Source organism: Vespa mandarinia, chromosome 8, assembly GCF_050613455.1.
Source record: "Vespa mandarinia isolate Hongniang chromosome 8, ASM5061345v1, whole genome shotgun sequence".
Lineage (NCBI taxonomy): Eukaryota > Metazoa > Arthropoda > Insecta > Hymenoptera > Vespidae > Vespa > Vespa mandarinia.
The window spans coordinates 3,219,318-3,237,500 of NC_140817.1; the positions used below are offsets into that span (position 1 = coordinate 3,219,318).

At 25.5% G+C, this 18,183-nt stretch overlaps 4 protein-coding genes and 1 pseudogene across 12 annotated transcripts in view; 4 read left to right on the top strand and 1 right to left on the bottom strand.

Annotated features, from left to right (window-relative positions):
* Positions 1 to 77: 77 nt before the first annotated feature.
* Positions 78 to 1,172, top strand: LOC118447758 (very-long-chain 3-oxoacyl-CoA reductase pseudogene; annotated as a pseudogene).
* A 2,262-nt stretch (positions 1,173 to 3,434) lies between these two features.
* Positions 3,435 to 7,579, top strand: Mtmr6 (Myotubularin related protein 6). The gene is made up of 13 exons (XM_035884610.2): positions 3,435 to 3,718; positions 3,923 to 4,036; positions 4,143 to 4,305; positions 4,515 to 4,663; positions 4,738 to 4,863; positions 4,935 to 5,069; positions 5,193 to 5,325; positions 5,415 to 5,641; positions 5,780 to 6,030; positions 6,094 to 6,234; positions 6,340 to 6,466; positions 6,559 to 6,825; positions 6,945 to 7,579. Exons 1-13 carry the CDS (start codon positions 3,695 to 3,697, stop codon positions 7,086 to 7,088), a joined length of 2,001 nt encoding a protein of 666 aa, XP_035740503.1. The 5' UTR covers positions 3,435 to 3,694; the 3' UTR covers positions 7,089 to 7,579.
* A 1,389-nt stretch (positions 7,580 to 8,968) lies between these two features.
* Positions 8,969 to 13,141, bottom strand: LOC118449747 (calnexin). 4 transcript variants are annotated; one of them, XM_085658826.1, is made up of 9 exons: positions 13,029 to 13,141; positions 12,217 to 12,472; positions 11,803 to 12,098; positions 11,033 to 11,692; positions 10,825 to 10,965; positions 10,419 to 10,544; positions 9,898 to 10,020; positions 9,410 to 9,568; positions 8,969 to 9,293 (listed from the first exon to the last, which is right to left on the bottom strand). In XM_085658826.1, the coding sequence occupies exons 2-9, from the start codon at positions 12,461 to 12,463 to the stop codon at positions 9,240 to 9,242; spliced, it is 1,806 nt and encodes a 601-aa protein (XP_085514952.1). In that variant the 5' UTR covers positions 12,464 to 12,472; positions 13,029 to 13,141; the 3' UTR covers positions 8,969 to 9,239. The 4 variants fall into 4 exon arrangements, with proteins under 4 accessions (XP_085514952.1, XP_035740606.2, XP_085514950.1 ...); XM_035884713.2 differs by lacking the exon at positions 10,419 to 10,544 and having other exon boundaries at positions 8,971 to 9,293; XM_085658824.1 differs by lacking the exons at positions 10,419 to 10,544; positions 13,029 to 13,141 and adding an exon at positions 12,721 to 12,904 and having other exon boundaries at positions 8,971 to 9,293.
* Positions 13,142 to 13,549: 408 nt separating this feature from the next.
* Ndc80 (kinetochore protein Ndc80) lies at positions 13,550 to 15,956 on the top strand. Of its 2 annotated transcripts, XM_085658948.1 has the most exons (3): positions 13,550 to 13,767; positions 13,887 to 13,951; positions 14,102 to 15,956. In XM_085658948.1, exons 2-3 carry the CDS (start codon positions 13,894 to 13,896, stop codon positions 15,796 to 15,798), a joined length of 1,755 nt encoding a protein of 584 aa, XP_085515074.1. In that variant the 5' UTR covers positions 13,550 to 13,767; positions 13,887 to 13,893; the 3' UTR covers positions 15,799 to 15,956. The 2 variants fall into 2 exon arrangements, with proteins under 2 accessions (XP_085515074.1, XP_035740573.2); XM_035884680.2 differs by having other exon boundaries at positions 13,551 to 13,951; positions 14,102 to 15,953.
* A 226-nt stretch (positions 15,957 to 16,182) lies between these two features.
* The window catches only part of LOC118449722 (uncharacterized), a 3,455-nt gene continuing 1,454 nt past the window's right edge, over positions 16,183 to 18,183 (top strand). For 2 of the 5 annotated variants that reach the window (XM_035884625.2, XM_035884658.2), the window contains exons 1-7: positions 16,183 to 16,465; positions 16,583 to 16,689; positions 16,793 to 16,844; positions 16,920 to 17,240; positions 17,361 to 17,699; positions 17,836 to 17,954; positions 18,043 to 18,183. The exon at positions 18,043 to 18,183 is cut by the window's right edge. In XM_035884625.2, the coding sequence (XP_035740518.2) occupies positions 16,797 to 16,844; positions 16,920 to 17,240; positions 17,361 to 17,699; positions 17,836 to 17,954; positions 18,043 to 18,183 (968 nt within the window). In that variant the 5' untranslated portion in view covers positions 16,183 to 16,465; positions 16,583 to 16,689; positions 16,793 to 16,796. The remainder of the gene's footprint in view (positions 16,466 to 16,582; positions 16,690 to 16,792; positions 16,845 to 16,919; positions 17,241 to 17,360; positions 17,700 to 17,835; positions 17,955 to 18,042) is intronic. The other 3 variants (XM_035884667.2, XM_035884638.2, XM_035884648.2) reach the window with 3 other exon arrangements.

The following is an 18,183-nucleotide window of genomic DNA, read 5'->3' on the forward strand; positions in this document are numbered from 1 at the left end:
TGAAATGACTGTCTCTTCTTGAAACGATAGAATTAATACGATAAAAGTGTAGCTTTTCAGAAGTTTTTTTAGAGGATCTATTTTGAAAATTCGTAAATGATTTTTCGTTTTCAATCGGTGACATGTTTTTTGACATGACCGAAATTAGAAATCATCGAAAAATGAATGGACGGATGCGTTGTTTCGCTCTTTAACTGACATCTCATTGATAATGGGTATCATAGAAAAAATAGGTTATATAGCGATCTTTTACTGGAGCTACAAGATCTATCAAGGAATAATACGTAAATTGATCAATAGATTTTCGAATAATAAGAAAATTGATTTATTATCGATGGGTAAATGGGGAATGGTAACTGGTTGTTCACATGGCATTGGAAAAGCATATGCCGAAGCACTTGCAAAAGCAGGATTAAATGTTGTTTTAATAAGTCCCGATACGGAAAGTTTGAAAATATTTGCCAACGAAATTGAAGCTCTTTGCAATGTTAGAACAAAAATAATAAGATTAGATTTTTCTGAGGGAATGGAAACATACCGTGCTATAGAGAAGGAAATATTAAATTTAGAGGTGGGCGTATTGGTGAATAATCTTGGTATTTCCTATCCTCATCCTGAATATTTCCTGGATTTACCACACAAGGATAAAATTTATATGAATATTATACATTGTAATATCGTTGTTGTAACGAACATGTGTCGAATAGTATTACCACAAATGGTATTACGTGGTAAAGGTGTTGTAGTAAATATCTCATCTAGCGTGGCCTTAATGCCATGTCCATTATTGACCGTTTTCGCAGCAACGAAAGCATATGTCTTAAAATTCAGCAGAGATTTGCAAATCGAATATGGCAAACGTGGTATAATCGTACAATGTCTTTTACCTGGAACCGTAACCAATCATACGATGGATTCACCAAAAGCTGGCTGGATGATACCAACACCAGATGAATATGTTCAAAGTGCAATAAAAACTATCGGAAAGGAAATTGTCACAACGGGCTTCATTCCACATTCCTTATTAATTGGCATGGTCAAACTGATATATCATTTTTCTCCAAAATTAATACTAATATGGATGATAAGCGTTATGGAGAATAATCGTAATAATATGTTACAACGATATCTTGCTTAATATCATAATCTTCATATTATCATTCTTTCGAATTTTTTCCTCTGTGCACTTTTCACTATGCCGATCAAATTATCTCGATAAATTAATTATTGCATAGTACTAACAGTGTTCTCCAAAGAGAATATATTTCTCTTCGAAAGAGAAAACATTTTTATATTTATTTATAAAAATCTATATTGTTTATTTTTTCACATTTAATTAACACGTCTAATTAACAACAACATATACAAAATAATATACATATTATGTTATCATCTATCTCTGTTAGAAAATGTATCGTAAACTGAAATAATGGAATATACGTGAATTTTCGCATCAACGTATCAATTAATTCGTTTATATAAATATTCATTTAATTAAAAAATCTATGTAGATATATATGTATTTTATTAAAAATCTATGTAGATATATATGTATCTACACAGATATAGATAACAAAATATTTATAAAATTTATATATTAATATTTGAGTTTAATGCTGTTTATCATGCGTTTGGTTTTATAATGATTTACGTCAACAATGATTACAAGTGTAATGTTTGAATGATTTTGATTAACAAAGTCTCATTTTAAAGATTAAAGTTCAAGCGTAGACATGGCTTTTTCGAACTTACGAAAAAATTTTATTTTCTCTGAAAAAAAGATCGTGTCAAAGAATAGTGCTTTCTTTGACAATAATTCACGCATGAAAATAAAGCTTTTTCCAAAATTCAAAAAATCTATGTCTTCGCTTAAACTTTTATCTTTAAAATTTGTTCATGCTAATGGATCTTACGAATAAATATCATAATTATTTGAACGATATATAATGTATACAGAGTACAATAAATTAATATTTAAACAATAGTAAATTTGCTTGAACTTTAAAAGACTATAGCGTGCAAGAAACTTAAAGTAATTTTAATTTAAATTTTTAATATTACAAAATTTTAATCTGACAATTGTTTGCCTTGTGTAATATAAACAAATATTTTTTTTATTCGAAAATTCGATTAGATTACCTCGCGAACGTGGATTTTAGAATAGAGTCATCGTTAATCTATGGATCTCCAGATGCAGCAACTTCCACGTAGTGAGATCTGGGTCGATATTACTTGCAAAGTTTAATTGTAAATCATATAACGCAAGTACTATCGAGCGAATGGCTGCATATTTGAAAACATTTCCAATATCTTTACAATTTAATTTCAACTAAACATTAATGTATTTCCCTTTTACATTATCAATAATATTTCTTTATAAATAAACAAATAAGATAGTAATTAAATTCATAGATAATTTCTTTCTATTAACAAACTTATATAATAATTATTATACGTATCAATAATATTTATTATTCTTTATGCATTTGTCGTAAATTAAATGCGTACCAATGTCGTATCACTGCGAGATCAATGCATCAAAGAAAGATATAATCAGAGATTGAAAAATATCAGTTTACTAACACAGTTTACTAACATAGTTTACTTTTTCCAATTGAAAAGAAACCAATAGTTATTTACACGTGAAGGATAATAACCAACACAAGCTTATACACCGATATGATAGACGAATGGTGGGGATAACCTTCCCCGCTTATATTCGTAGTTCATATTTTATTCCTACCTGTCGCTGAAATTATACACGCTTCGAACAAAAGGTAGTGAACAGGTTTAATTTTTCTTCAAAAAAGTATAATTCGTCATATAGTTTTTTTTTTGTTTTTGTTTTTGTCAAATGTATCACTATTTTTACTACGTATAAAAATTTCTCTCACTAAATCGATTATTTGGTTATGCGTGATAGAAATATAACCTACACAAGTAGGGATAGTTTTTTGGAAAATATTTGTAGTTTATATTTTGTCCATACCTGTCGCCGAAATTGTTTATATTTTCGTTATAAAGGTGGTGATCAGCTTTAAATCTTTTTATATTTTATGTTTAATATGTATATATATATTTTTTGTTTAATATATATATATATATTGATACTTTAATAAAATTTTAACATTCATGATTAGCGATTTTATATAATTATTATAATTTAATGACATCAAGAAATATATTTTTATTTAAAATAAAAAATAGTAATTAAATAATAAAAATTTATTTTTAAATGTTATTACATATACGGTAGTATTATAAAAACGTATGTATATATATACATATATATGTATATATACTCGCTTTTATTAAAAGTATTAATAAAATAGAATGAAATATAAAGTAAAATTTCAAGAAGATTTCTTATTTAGCGGTCAACTTTGTAACAAGAAAAAAATCTAAGAAGGATACTTCTGTTTTGTTTTTATATATTGGTAATCCTGCTCAAAGAATGATAGTGAAGTTATCTGTGCTTTATCTGTCAGTTGTATATTTTTTAACTGAAAGACTATGATACCAATTAGATAAAAATTAGAACTTTGTAAATAGTTGTAGTGTAATAATTGAATTTTATAAAATATGATTGTTTGGCTAACTTCTTAAAAAACGTATCGTTATATGTACAATAAAATAGTATCTAGTCAGGATATAAAAATATCCATTATAACATATTTGTATACAGTAATATGCAATGGACCAAATAAAGATTCCAAAGGTAAATCAATATAAATACTAAGTCAGTCTAATATATAAAATGTTAAATAAAATCTATGTGTGTACTTTTATATGTACATTATATATGTGTTTGTGTGTGTGTGTGTATATATATATATAATATCAATATATATATAATATATATAATATATATATATAAATATCAATTTTGTTGTTATATATTTAATATCATTTTAATTTGTAGGTAGAAAACGTCCGTTTATTGGAAAAGTATAGTAATAATCATTCTGTAGGTACATTGTATTTAACCTTAACAAATCTTATATTTATAGAACGAAATGGTAAAAAAAAAATATGGGTAAATATTTCTTAATAATTTATTAGCATGTTTAATTTTATAAAGTAAATATCTTATCTTTAAAAAGAAAAAAATAATAATAATAGAGAAACAATTATTATTTTAGGTCTTGTATACTCATATATCCAACATAGAAAAACAACCTTTAACTACTACAGGATCACCCTTATATATTAAATGTAAACATTTTTATATTGTTACTTTTGTTATACCTAAGGAACGTGACTGCCATGACATTTATCTTACATTATTAAAACTGTCTTGCCCAGGTAAAATTATATTTATATAAGTTTGATAGAAAAATTTGAACAATATATATATCACTTTCAGAAATTAAATATAAATTTATCTGCTGCTTTCTATATAATACATAATATATAGTATATACTACATCCTATATATAATATACTATATATACTGCTTTAAAGCTAATTATATATACATTATTAAAGTTAATTATTTTTTAATATTTTTATAGTAAATTTAGAAGATCTTTATTGCTTCACTTATCAAGAAAAATTACAGCAACATGTTGGTTGGAATTTTTTTAATGTACAAAGTGAATTTCAAAGGCAAGGAGTACCAAATGAAGAATGGTCTCTTTCATACTTGAATACTAATTATGAGGTATAAGAAATATTATAGATTTTTAAATAGTTGCAATGTTTATTATAAATACATTTTAAAAATATTTTGTTTAGCTTTGTGATACATACCCAAAATATATATATGTTCCAAGCACTTGTGCAGACAACATTTTGTTAGGTAGTGCAAAATTTAGAAGTAGGGGAAGGCTTCCTGTATTAACATATTTACATTCGAATAAGGTTTGTTATCTGTTTTTTATACATGGTTAATTAGTTTTAGCTCGAACAAATTTATAGATAAAGCATTTTAGGCTGTTATCTGCCGTTGCAGTCAACCACTTTCAGGATTTAGTGCGCGATGTCCCGAGGATGAATTAATTATGTATTATATACTTTGTACAAATCCTAATTCAAAATATATGTATGTTGTCGATACAAGGCCACGTGTAAGTAAAGCATACGTGTGTGTATATTTATTTACTTATTTATTTATTTATTCATTTATTCATTTATATAATGCATAATGCAGCTCACATGTTATACCATAAATGTTCCTATTTTTCATATAGATTAATGCTTTTGCAAATCGGGCAGCAGGAAAAGGATATGAAAATGAAAATTTCTATGATAATATAAAGTTTCATTTTTTTGGGATTGAAAATATACATGTCATGAGAACAAGTTTGAACAAGCTTATAGAATGTAAGTTAGAATATGCATTAAGTTAAAACATTATGCATCCTTTGAATTACAAAAGAATATTAATATGTTGTTTAAACTTGTTTATATAGTACAAAGGACAACATCTATGAGTGCATTTTTAAATGGTTTAGAAAGTAGTGGATGGTTAAAGCACATTCGTTCTATATTAGAAACTGCTTGGTTTATTGCACGAGCAGTTTCTACTGGCGTGAGTGTAGTAGTACATTGTAGCGATGGTTGGGATCGTACAGCGCAAGTATGTTCTCTGGCTGCTTTACTCTTAGATCCATATTATAGAACTATTCAAGGATTTCAGGTAAATATTTAAATATTTAAAATTATATAAAATTAATATGTATGTATGTATGTGTGTGTGTGTGTGTTTGTTTGCGCGCACGCACATATGTATCAATCATACATTGATTTAAACTGTTTCATTTTCTTTTTTTATCAGGCATTAATAGAAAAAGATTGGTTGTCATTTGGTCATAAATTCAGTGACCGCTGTGGTTATATTAGTAGCGACGGCAAAGAATTAGCACCTATATTTACTCAATTTATAGATGCAACCTATCAATTACTACAGCAATATCCACATAAATTTCAATTTAATGAATTTTTTCTTTTAACACTTCATGACCATGTACATAGCTGTCAGTATGGAACATTTATTGGAAATTCTGAAAAAGAAAGACAGACTCTTAGGTATAATAATTATTATCGAATCTAATGTTATATAGATCAAATCATATATTTTCATATTTATAGATTATCAGAAAGAACGTATTCTTTGTGGGGATATATTGCAAATAATACAAATGAGTATATCAATCCGCTTTATGAATGTAAACATTGGAATGATGATTCTAATGATGTTCTTCAGCCAAAATTAGCACCACAAAATATTATGTAATAATCATTTACTTGACGAACATAATATGTACATGTGTATATAAATTAAAATAGGTTTACTTAAAAAAAAATATATATGTATATATATATATTTGTTTACAGCATTTGGAGAGGATTATATTTTAGATTTGAGAATGGTATTCATCCTAGAGAGGCACATGAAGATATGTTATTAACAATTCATGATCATAGTAGTTCTTTAGAAGATCACGTTAAACTTCTTGCAAAAGTATATAATTTTTTTTTTTTTTATTTCTAACTTAATATAATAATATTGTAAAAGATTTATAAGATGAATGATGAACGTTTATGCGCTTTCAGAGAATTAATTCTTTGAGTCAATTATTAAAGTTAAATAACGTACAAAGAAAAAATATTCAAGGTAAACATAAATTTGATAATAAATATGTCAAAGAATCTTTATCCGAAACTATTAAGGAAAATGTGAATAACGATGAAAAAATGAAAAATAAAGAGCAAGCAAGCCAAATTGAAAATGAATTGAAGACAGTTGCCATAGAATGGAAGTCATCTCGAAATATGGAGGAATGTACTTGTTCGACTACATTCGATGCGTTTAATAGGAAGGTATGCATGCATCCAAGTAAATGAATAATCTCTAATATATTGACAAATAAAATAATTCATTAGGTTCAAGAGAGAAATGAAAATTATGAATGGTCATTCATTATCTTTATTACTTTCAGCATCATTGTTGGTCTTGTGGGGATGTATTATGTACACGATGTATAGATTCGCATAATGTATTAACTGGACATTTATCACAACGTGCTGTACCTGTTTGCAAATCGTGTTCTCAAAATTCTGGTAGTTCTTCGATTAGCCCATGATTATATCACAAAATTGATATTTACATAAATTTGCAAAATTAAAATAACAAATATTTCATCAAAAGAATCGACAATTAATAATTATATTATTAATATCTCAAATAAATTCAATTTATCCAGAATATGAGAGAAATATCAAAGTTATGTTGAAATATAAAAATCATCTATATTGCAAATTACAAAGGTATTTTATTTATTTGATTTCAAATATATATTTATTTGTAATAATTATAAATTAACTAAGATCATTACAAAATTTGTATTTTCGCTATTAAAATGATCTATCTCTCTATCAAAAACAATAATATTTCATATTAAGAATATATCGATCTCGTTATTAAAGTTAATGAAAAATAGAATATGCCTCGGACAATATCAAATTTGTAATAATATTACAAAAGAATCTATATAAGAAATGGCAATTCTTTTTCTTGTATTTAGGCTATGTGACATTTAAGACAATTTTTTCAAACTTTATTATATAAATACATGAACTAAAAATATTATTATATAAAATAGAATGATATTGAATGTATATTATAATATTGTAAGTAAAGTGCTAATAATAATAAAAGAAAATTATTCGTGAGATCCTTAATACAATAAGGTGTACAAAAAAAGAAAAAAAAGAAAAAAAAAATACAAGAATAATATTTTATATTTCTTTAGTTAATATTGAATATATATTGCATTATCTTTACTTTATCTGTGATAATTACAACACATTTTTTTTTTTACATATATCTTTGCATATGCAAATTACACAAGGTATTTTTACGTTAGTGCAATAATATATATAGCTGTTTATCTTATTAACAATTACTTTCTTACATTTTATAAAAATCCATAATAAAGAAAATATTTTAATATTAAACAAAATTCATCTCTTTTCTCTCTCTTTAAGACTGTTTTAATTTAATTAAGGTGTATATTTTTATATAACAATTTAATAATACATAATGCACATAAAATTAATATTGTATTAATTAATTATAATTATATATGTTAAATACATTATGTTAATTGTTCTATTTATATATATATTGTTTCTATTATCTCTATTATCGATCACATTATTCAACGAAGTTCTTATTTGAGAATGTTGAATTACTTTGTACTGAATATTTCGATTTTGAAACATAAAGATTTAAAAATATTGTTTCATATCTCAATTAATATCGAAGATACTTAAATTACATGCCACAACACACTTCATACATAAATAAGGAATTTTTAGCAATTATGCTTAAAAATGAAAAGGTAGCTTCATTGGATATTATTATTGCTTCTCATTATTTATATGATAAACAAACTAAAAACGTGTGAACTAGATTTTTAATATTTTATATTGTTTACATCAATCAAATGATCAAAGTTTACAGTAATTATATATTCATAATCTTTTTGTATTCTCAAGTCTACATGATTTTATATTACCTATTAATATAAATTAATACGCTAATATGTTTTATTTATATATTTAAGTATTTATGTAATGTACATGAAATTGCACAGAAAATAAGTAATAAAAATACAAAGTTAGTTCTTCGTGACATTGTATATCAAGTTTAATTATTTTAACTGCTTATATGCAGTTATAAGTTTATTTTTTTTTTTTTTTTTTTTTTTTTTTTTTTTTTGATATACAGAATGATTTTGTCAACTGCAATAAATAGATAATATCATGAAACAAATATGATTGCATTATTAATATTTTAAGAAGGTTTAATAATTGTTTAAAACGGATATATTAAAAAATTTAATTAATATAGTATATAGCCAAGTGATATTTATTACATATGTGAAAATCTCTCATATGTATGTTGAAATGCATATATATATATATATATATATATATATATATATATATATATATATGTATATATATAAGTAGAGTTTTTAATATATTATAAATATACTTACTGTGTGTGTGTACACAAAGACATTATGCTGAATTATATTGTATAATGATAAATTATACTTAAAATCGAAGCACGCATATTTCTAAACGAGGAACAAATTGCTAATGAAAACATCGCATATTTAGTGATTGATAATACTACTATCCACAATGACAAGCATAATGTGGAATGTGAAAGTATGACGAACACTTTAACAATAAATTTTTTCTTATATTTATTTTGATGCTTATCATTCTTTATTTGGTTTTCTTCGTCTTGGACCATCATCACCATTAGATTTATCCTATAGAAGAAAGATAAGATATGTGTCAATTATTAAAATATCTACTTATAACTTAATCCAAATTATTCATCATTTTAATAAAATTATATTAATGAATTTATTATAAATATACTTGCCGTTTTAGATTCTATTATCTCCTCTGTTTCACTTGTATTTTCAATTTCTTTATTTTCTTCTACAGCTGCCTCCTGAGTTTCTTCCTCTTCTTCATTATCTAATAAATCTTTATTTATATCTAAACATTGCTTGTCCTCTTCTTTTTCATCATTTTTTTCCTAAAAATAATGCATAAAAAATTTTCTTAAAACAGGAAAACACTTTGAATTTAATATTTGGTATTATCATAATATTATAAAATACATAATTATTATAATTATAGCACTACCGCTGCGATTCATAATATAAAAACACGTAATTTACAAGCAATAAGCTTAACTAGCTTAAATAGCTTTAAATATAGGTCAAATGTGATTGAACATTAATATAGAATTTGAACATACCATGTGAACACAGACTGTGATATATTAAAATATTAATCATTGGAAATTCATCAAAAGAAGTAGCAATAAACTATAGAATTTATCAAGGAAAGTATGTTTTATACCTGACTACTAAAACAGCAACAATAAATTAATAGAAGTACAGGTAGGCCAGCACCTAGTATATATACAGCCCACATCCAAGGATGTTCTGTAGTAAATGTTGCAATTTGACGCCATATAGTCCACTATAAATAACCAGTAACAAAATACTGCAAATTAATTTTGTGATTACATTTATAAATGTAGCTGTGTAGACATAAAAACAATATTACTTGATTTCGAAGGTGTACTTTATAAACTTTAGAAATGTTTTAAGAAATAGTGAAATTAAATTTGCACATAATATTACTATACAATTTGTTAAAAGGTTCAATAATAATTTCTGCAATAATAAATTTTTTTTAAGTAATAACTACTTATAGCTTATTAAAGCCTTTGAAGGATAAAAAGCATTATAAAATATACTTAACAATTATAATCTTATTGTATCGCTTGAATTTTTCAAAAATTGCGGCCTCATAAGTTACTACAAAAATTCAGTACATTATATAAGCAAGCATTTTAAGTCTCGTGAATTTAGTACCTCACGTGAACGTTTTATTAAATACCAAACATATATTATGATTGGTATCATACAGTAACAAAAATAAAGGGCCCACCAGCCAGGTTTGTAGTTCATAGAACGCATCATACGTCCCCACAATGTTTCCTGCATATTATAATGTATGTATTTCAAGTAAAAAAGATCATAAGTCTCATTTTTTCTATATGAGGAAGATAATAATTAATTTTTATCACTTTCATATAAATTAAGAAAACATGTATAAAATACTATTACAGAAAAATATCACAATATTTATATTACTAATATTCGTAAAATACTGTAAGAAAAACGAAAATTGCGACAGTAGTTGATTTTTACTTACCGAACATGAACATTAATTATAGGTTAAAAATATTAAATAACAGTGATTAGTAAAAGTACTTACACTTTCTTCAGCAATTTTAACCCGTCTCACTTCAAACGTTTCATCGGACCATTTTTTTGCAACATCTTCATTATCAGTAATAAGAATATTGTCAAAAATAATATCAGGAGACATGGACCAAAGTTCAAATCCAATAGCAGACTGTAATTTTTAGTTAAATTATAAAATTATGACAATCTTATCTTAATATTTTATATCTATAACTTACAATAGATGACATCAAAAATGGATGTTCATCATTGAAGTAATTAGGATTATGAATTAGTTTAGGTTTCCATTTTCCACTGTAATTAGGATTATTAATCAATGGAGGTAACCATTTTCCTTTATAACGTGGATTCTTCTTCATTTTTTGCTTATAAGGGCCACAACCTGGAGCATCTGAGCATTTTGGATTGGGTATTTCAGGAGGTGCCCATTCTCCATCCATATCAATATCCCAATCATCAGGTTTTACAGAATCAGGATTTGGTATCATAGGTGGCTCATCTTCCAACCATCCTTCTGGCATAACATCTTCTTCGTCTACAATCTGGGCTGGAGCATCTTCATCCCAGTCATCAGGTTTTATCGCTGATGGGTCAGAGATCTTTTCTCTATCATCCCAATCATCAGGTTGTTTATCATTTGGATCTTCTATTTCTAAAGGTGGATTAACAGGAGGAGTGAAATCGTCTAATAACGATCCTGTATTTACAATTTTATTGTCAACTTTTATTTCAAATGTGTTATCAGGACGAACTATCAAAGTATATAAATGTGGTTGTTTATCTTTGAAGAAATCCTCCAATCTCTCCTTTGGTTTTTTACAATGCTTTTCTTCTATTGTACCATTCAAAGGATTTTTATGGCGGAAAATAAAATGTAGCTATATAAAAATAAATTAATAATAAAAGAATTATAAACATTGATTAAAATGGAATAAAATTTTATATTTACATTTTTTATATATATGTATATATATATATTTATATATACCTTATGATCATTCCCACACTTATCAGGTCCAAACATAATAGTATATGGTGTTTTATCATGAAAATTCTTTAATTCTGTGTGTTTTGAATCTAATGTTAATAATTTGAGATATGCACCACCACATTCCTGACCATCTTGAAAATTAACTTCATACTGTACAATCAATGGTTTATCTTTGAAATGAAAAGGAGTATTTAATAAAGTAGAAATAGCAGCATGCCTAGCCTTGCTTTTTAATATTAAACCTAAATCACCATCTTGTATAGGTCTTTTAGGCTCTTCTATAGTCCAGATTCCTATAAAATAATACTTTCTTATTTTCTCTAATTATTATTGATAATTTTATTTTAATATTTAAATGTCACAATGGATAAAAGATATCGATAATGGATTATCTAATTTTAGGATACAAACCATCATATTTTGCGATATCTTCATCAATATTATCTTTTTTAGCTTCTGATAATACCCAAGTAGTATCAAATCTTTCTCTATCATCAAAATGTTCTGCTAAGTAAGCAAATCCAGATGGTTCCGGACTTTGGTATGTTGATTTTGTATTTGTATCTTTAATATCATTATCATGTTGCTCATTGGCATCTAATATATTACAAATTATGCTTAAATAAAGTAATGATGCACATGCTACGATTTTTGCCATTTCATATTCCTGAAATAAAGACGGTATTCCAAAGTTCAGTTCATTTTTTTTTTTTTTTATTCAAATTTTATTGAAATATAAATTTTATTATAAATCTATCCACTTGTTTATAAATCCATTGCATAAATCAATAAAAAATATATTGAAATTTAAAAGAAAATATTGATAGACAAGATATATTATAAAATAATTTGATAAATTATTCATTAATAATAATATGCTTTTGTATATTAATACATTAATACTATATCACCTACACGTGAAACAGTATAATGAATATTATTGATATCACTCTGTTAAAGTATGTAATATTTAATTCACAATAAATAAGTTTAATATATTTGCTATGACAAAGATAGAAACTGTATTATTTAATTAAGTGATAATGATGATCTATACGTTAGGGCATCTACTTTGACGTGTACTAAAAACGAATTCCACTACCGGAAATGATTAATGAAAAATAAGGGAGTGCCATTTTTAATCGATACATTTCTTTGATAACTAAACAATTAATATATAAATAAAATCATAATACCTATAATGAAAAATATAATGGGCATACCTGAATACGTATTTTAATTGTTAATTATTTTTTATTACACTGTAACGTCACTTACAAAATATCATGCTCTATACATATATGTTTGTTGAGTGTGTGAGACAGAATATATACACATATATATATATATATATATATATATATATCAGTGCTTCCAATCTTATAGTTAAAAATTCCTTGATAGTTGATTCGAAAAATCTTGCTTTTTAGAAAAATACCTAGCCATTGGTAATATATTGAATATATATATATATTGAAACAAGCGGAAAATTTTGTATTTGTATATTTATATATGAAAATATAACAATTATTTTCTATCTTCGTACGAATTTCTTTAAAATTATATTATTATCTTAATATTTTATACGAAGAACATGCGAGTTATTAAGTTGTTAAATTTACTTAAGTATTCCCTAAGTTTCCCGCGCATTTTGTATTCATTTTTATGAATCAGTTACATGTAAGTACGCCACACGATAAAAGAGAGAACAAAAAAAAAGTAGAAGTTATATGTTGGTAGTTTTATACGTGTGTATCACTTAACTTACATACACATGGTATATCGTTTGAATAGTTCTGCGTTGCTCTGAAAATTTGAAAGTTGTCCGTTGGATATATAGTAAACATTTGAGGAAATAAAATAATAATAATAATAATAATAATAATAATAATAATAATAAACAATTAAGATCGTATAAAAATGCAAAATAATTCAACTGGACGTAGATCGTCTACAAATCCGGTAAGAGTTTCCATGATTGAAAAAAGGGATAAAAGTTTGACCAAAACTGATTCAAGAAGAACATTAACGTTAAAGACGAAGAATTCTTTTTCTGCTACTGATGTATCCCTTATTCCCAGACCTCGTATGAGAAGTTCTTCGTGCGATCCAACGAATAATGGACGTTCCTATTTAAAGAATACTGGTAAAATATGATAATATTAATATTAATATTTTTATTTTATATGTCTATAATTCATATGGTAATTCATATAATAAATGACTTTTTATTATATAGTAGATATTTATAAAAAAGAAGAAGAAAAAAAAATTATACTTCTTATTAATTACATAGGTAAAAGTCTACTTCATCCTCCTACAACTCCTGTCACACCATCAACCAGTGCTCGTAGACTTAATACAATAGGTTTATCAACTGGTCGAAGAACACCGTCTGGTGATCGTGCAAGTAATGTTGGTGCCAAAGGACCTCGTAAAGACACGCGACATTTAATAGATAAAAATTATCAAACACATATGCTAAATAAGATAGATTCTTATATTCATCAAATTCAATGTTCTTCCATGTTAAACAATAGCGGTAGTTTGAAACCTATTACATTGAAAATGTTTGTTGAAGTTTCTGCTTTATTGGTAAAATTAATAGATCCTAAACAAGCTTTAACACTTGCCAATTATATAGAAGAATTACCAAAAATTGCAAAGAAATTGCATTATCCTGGTATTATTACAAAGTCATTGTTAAAAACAGCAAATACTGCACATTCTTGGCCATATGTTTTAGGCTGGTTATGTTGGTTGGTGGAAGTTTGTCAAGTAAAAGATTTGGCATATAATAATTTTCAATTAAATAATTTACCATTTATAGGAACAGAGCAACAAATGAAAGATAATAGAAATGCATTCTTTTTTATGCTGAGCATGTATAACGCTTGGAATGATGAAAAACTTGATGAAGAAGCGGCTATTGTCAATGAATATTTGCAAGAAATTGAAAAACAACAAGGTGTTACTGAAGATGATTTAGCAGAAGCAATTGATACTTTAAATAGAGAAGAGCATGACTTAAAAGAGATTGAACAAAAGTCAAAAGATATTAATGTGGAAGTTGAAAATCTAAAAGATATTTTAATGTCTCTTCAAGATGATGCAGCTAAACAGACTAGTGATATTAAAGCACAAGAAGAATATATAAAAAATCTTAATATCGAAACAGAACAATTAGACATTCAAAATAAACATTTGTGCGAACGAATACAGATACAGAACAAACAACGTACAGAATTAATTTCTATAGTAAAAGAACAACCTATGTCAAAAACAGAAAAAGATACGATATTAAATAAATGTTCAGAGCTTCAAAATTATATGCATCAATTTGATGAACATTTGAAAGATATACAAAAGGACATATATAAATTGGATATTAAAATAGCATCTGTAAATAACAGTTTAAACAAAATTGTATTAGCTTACAACAAAGAAATATTTATGCATTTTGGTAGTGATACTAATATAGACGTTGAAGAACTTAAAATGCCTGAAAAAGATATGTTAGATCCATATATTATGGATAAGTTAAATGAAAAAGCTAATTTGATGAATGAATTAAAAGATGGATTGACCAAAAATTTAACAAAACTGGAATCTTATATAGAATCTAATACAAATGAATTAGAACTTTTACAAGAAAAAATGAAAACTTTACAGGAACAAAATATAATTTTGCATAATAAGCTTAAAGAGAAAAAAGCTAATATCAATAATTGCAAAAATGAGGAAAGTAAATTACGAGAACAAATACAGATCTTGCAAAACGAAATACAGAGTTATCAAGAATCTATTCCAGATTTACAAGGTATAACGATTGAATTGGAAGAAGTTAAAGAAAAATTAGATGCAGTAAGAAGACGAAAAATGTTCATTGAACAAAATGGAAAACGATTTTTCGAAAAATTATATGAAATTTTTGGTGAACATAGAAATGAATTGGGCCGAATTTTAGAAAAAACTGAATATTGGTCAACATAATTTATAATACTATCATATAACAAAAAGTTGAGAGATTTATAAATTAATAAAATGACCAAATATAATTACATAAATAAATGATTAAACGTAATTGTATAAATATATAAATTTTAATTATGATTACTTATAAGAAGTTACATTATTATTCCAAAAAAGAAGCATTTAAAAAAGAAAATAAAAAAAGATATTAAGAATTTCTTTTTTTTTTTAGAACAAAATGCGAGGAAATGAAATTTGTAATTTACAAATATATATTTATATATGTATGTGTATATGTAGAAGATTTAATGTTTTAAAAATATATCTTTAATATACTTAAATATAAAATCAATAACTTTTTGTTACTATGTTGTCCCTAGTAATTTTTATGTTGGTAGCTTTCAAGAACAGATATAGGAAGTTTATTACGAACATATGTACGTTCGCACAATTTTGACGATAAAAACATAAATAAGATATATTACCAAATCGGGTAAATTTAATTACATAGACGTATATGCGTATTTCTGAGTTATACGTAAATTTTGTAAGAGTTTCATTTTTATAAGAAATCGAATGTTCGCTGGTACGGCATTGTTCTTGTATAAGTGATTTTTTGAGAATCAAGAATTATGTATGTAACATTAATATTATGACAATATGTTATCAGATCTATATCCGTTGTCCGGTAAGTATTTAAATTAAATAAATAATATTTAATGAAATAATCTTTTCCAAATAATTTCGTTCTTTTACATAGTTAAGAAATATGTTTATATGTATATATATATTTTTTTTTTTTTAGGTTATTATAAAAATTTATTGTTTTAATGTAAAAACAATAACTATATATTACAATTATATATGGCAATAATGAATTATAGGCTCAAGTTTTTAGGTTAAGAATTACATGTAATATATTTCATATTTAATTTACATTTTTTTTTTTATTGATATCTCACATAATTACTTTTGTTTTATTATATTTCATCTTTTTTTTTTTTCTTTTTTCCAGTATAATGAGCAATAAGAACATTCAGAGTCCTTTATTAAGCCATGATAACCAGGTATTAATTATTTTAGTACTCATTTTTAATGTGAAAATTATTAAGTTTTATAATTGTAAAATTTTGTCGTTATAGCTTACATATCAAAGTGAACATCCTAGCAAACTTGTGGTGGATGATTGTGGTACATTAATAGAGGTAAAGGTAATGACTAAAGGACATAAACGAAATCATAAAATGGTTAGCAGTACCCCAAATAGCGAACAGAACACCGAAGAAGGACAAAGATCTCGACAGAAATGGTGTCAGACCTTTCAGGATCAAACTCGTCCAATTATGAAGGAACATTTACAGAACTTATCATTAAAAAATCAACATACAAATAGAATATCATCAGAATCTAAAGATAATAAACAACGATTGGATTTTCAAAAGCAATTAAAAATTAAAAGTAATGTAAGTAGAGAAATATTAATAATAGGATTTAAATATTGCACATAATTGTTAATATAAATTTACTTGATAATTATAATAAAGTAAAATATAAAATATAAAGAAAAAATTCTTTTACTATAGAATGTTAATAAACAATTGATTGACGTGCAGGAGAAGCAAGTTTCAACGCAGAAAAAATTGAAAGAACATTTGAAAAAATCTTTACAAACAGGTATTTCATCAGGTGTTCCTTCATTATGTGGTACAAAATCGATTGTCGTTGTTGATAAAGGAATTCAATGTGATAGAATATTTGATTCTTTCGACGATAAATTTAGTGATTTTAATCCTGTTAGAACATTGATATTTTTAATGAAGGAATTAAAAGATTTGATAAAAGATGAGAAATCGTGTAAAATTCTCATGAAAATGGAACAAATGTTATTTCGAATATCAGCAGAATTTAAAAAGTCAACAATGGTACGTTAATAGGAATACAAATGTTATTCTTTAAACAATCCCTGATATCGATACTTTGAACAATGTAGGTCTCTTGCATCATATAGCATAATAATTGTGTGCGACATGCAAGTTGACGGATAAATTTCTGTAATAGGATTTAGAAGAATTATCTCTTCATAAACGACTCCATGTAACTACAGCGCAATTAGAAGAAATTAGTAAACGTGTGAATATTGAATGTTCCTTACGTGAAGAACGAGATTATTTAAAACGGTATATTATTTTAATATATACAATTTCCTTTGTTCTTAATTATTATGAGAAATATTGAAGATTTCCATTTGATCTTATTTTATTTCAGAGATATTAAGAAACAATCGGAGCTTTTGGAACTAGCACAGCATAAACAATTGGATTTAGAATCTTTGATATTGAAGTTAAAGGAACAATTAAATGAATCGTCGAAAACGATAGAAAGTAAAGATAAAGTGATAACAGAATT

Excerpts from the sequence above, each read along its gene's own strand:
- Mtmr6 (XM_035884610.2), top strand. The coding sequence starts at position 3,695 with ATGGACCAAATAAAGATTCCAAAG. Across the intron at positions 3,719-3,922 it reads ACCAAATAAAGATTCCAAAG|GTAGAAAACGTCCGTTTATT; the intron begins GTAAATCAATAT and ends TTTAATTTGTAG. Across the intron at positions 4,306-4,514 it reads ATTAAAACTGTCTTGCCCAG|TAAATTTAGAAGATCTTTAT; the intron begins GTAAAATTATAT and ends ATATTTTTATAG.
- LOC118449747 (XM_085658826.1), bottom strand. The coding sequence starts at position 12,463 with ATGGCAAAAATCGTAGCATGTGCATCATTACTTTATTTAAGCATAATT. Across the intron at positions 12,099-12,216 it reads AGATATCGCAAAATATGATG|GAATCTGGACTATAGAAGAG; the intron begins GTTTGTATCCTA and ends ATTATTTTATAG. Across the intron at positions 10,545-10,824 it reads TTAAAATTGCTGAAGAAAGT|GAAACATTGTGGGGACGTAT; the intron begins GTAAGTACTTTT and ends TATAATATGCAG.
- Ndc80 (XM_035884680.2), top strand. The coding sequence starts at position 13,726 with ATGCAAAATAATTCAACTGGACGTAGATCGTCTACAAATCCGGTAAGA. Across the intron at positions 13,952-14,101 it reads TTCCTATTTAAAGAATACTG|GTAAAAGTCTACTTCATCCT; the intron begins GTAAAATATGAT and ends TTAATTACATAG.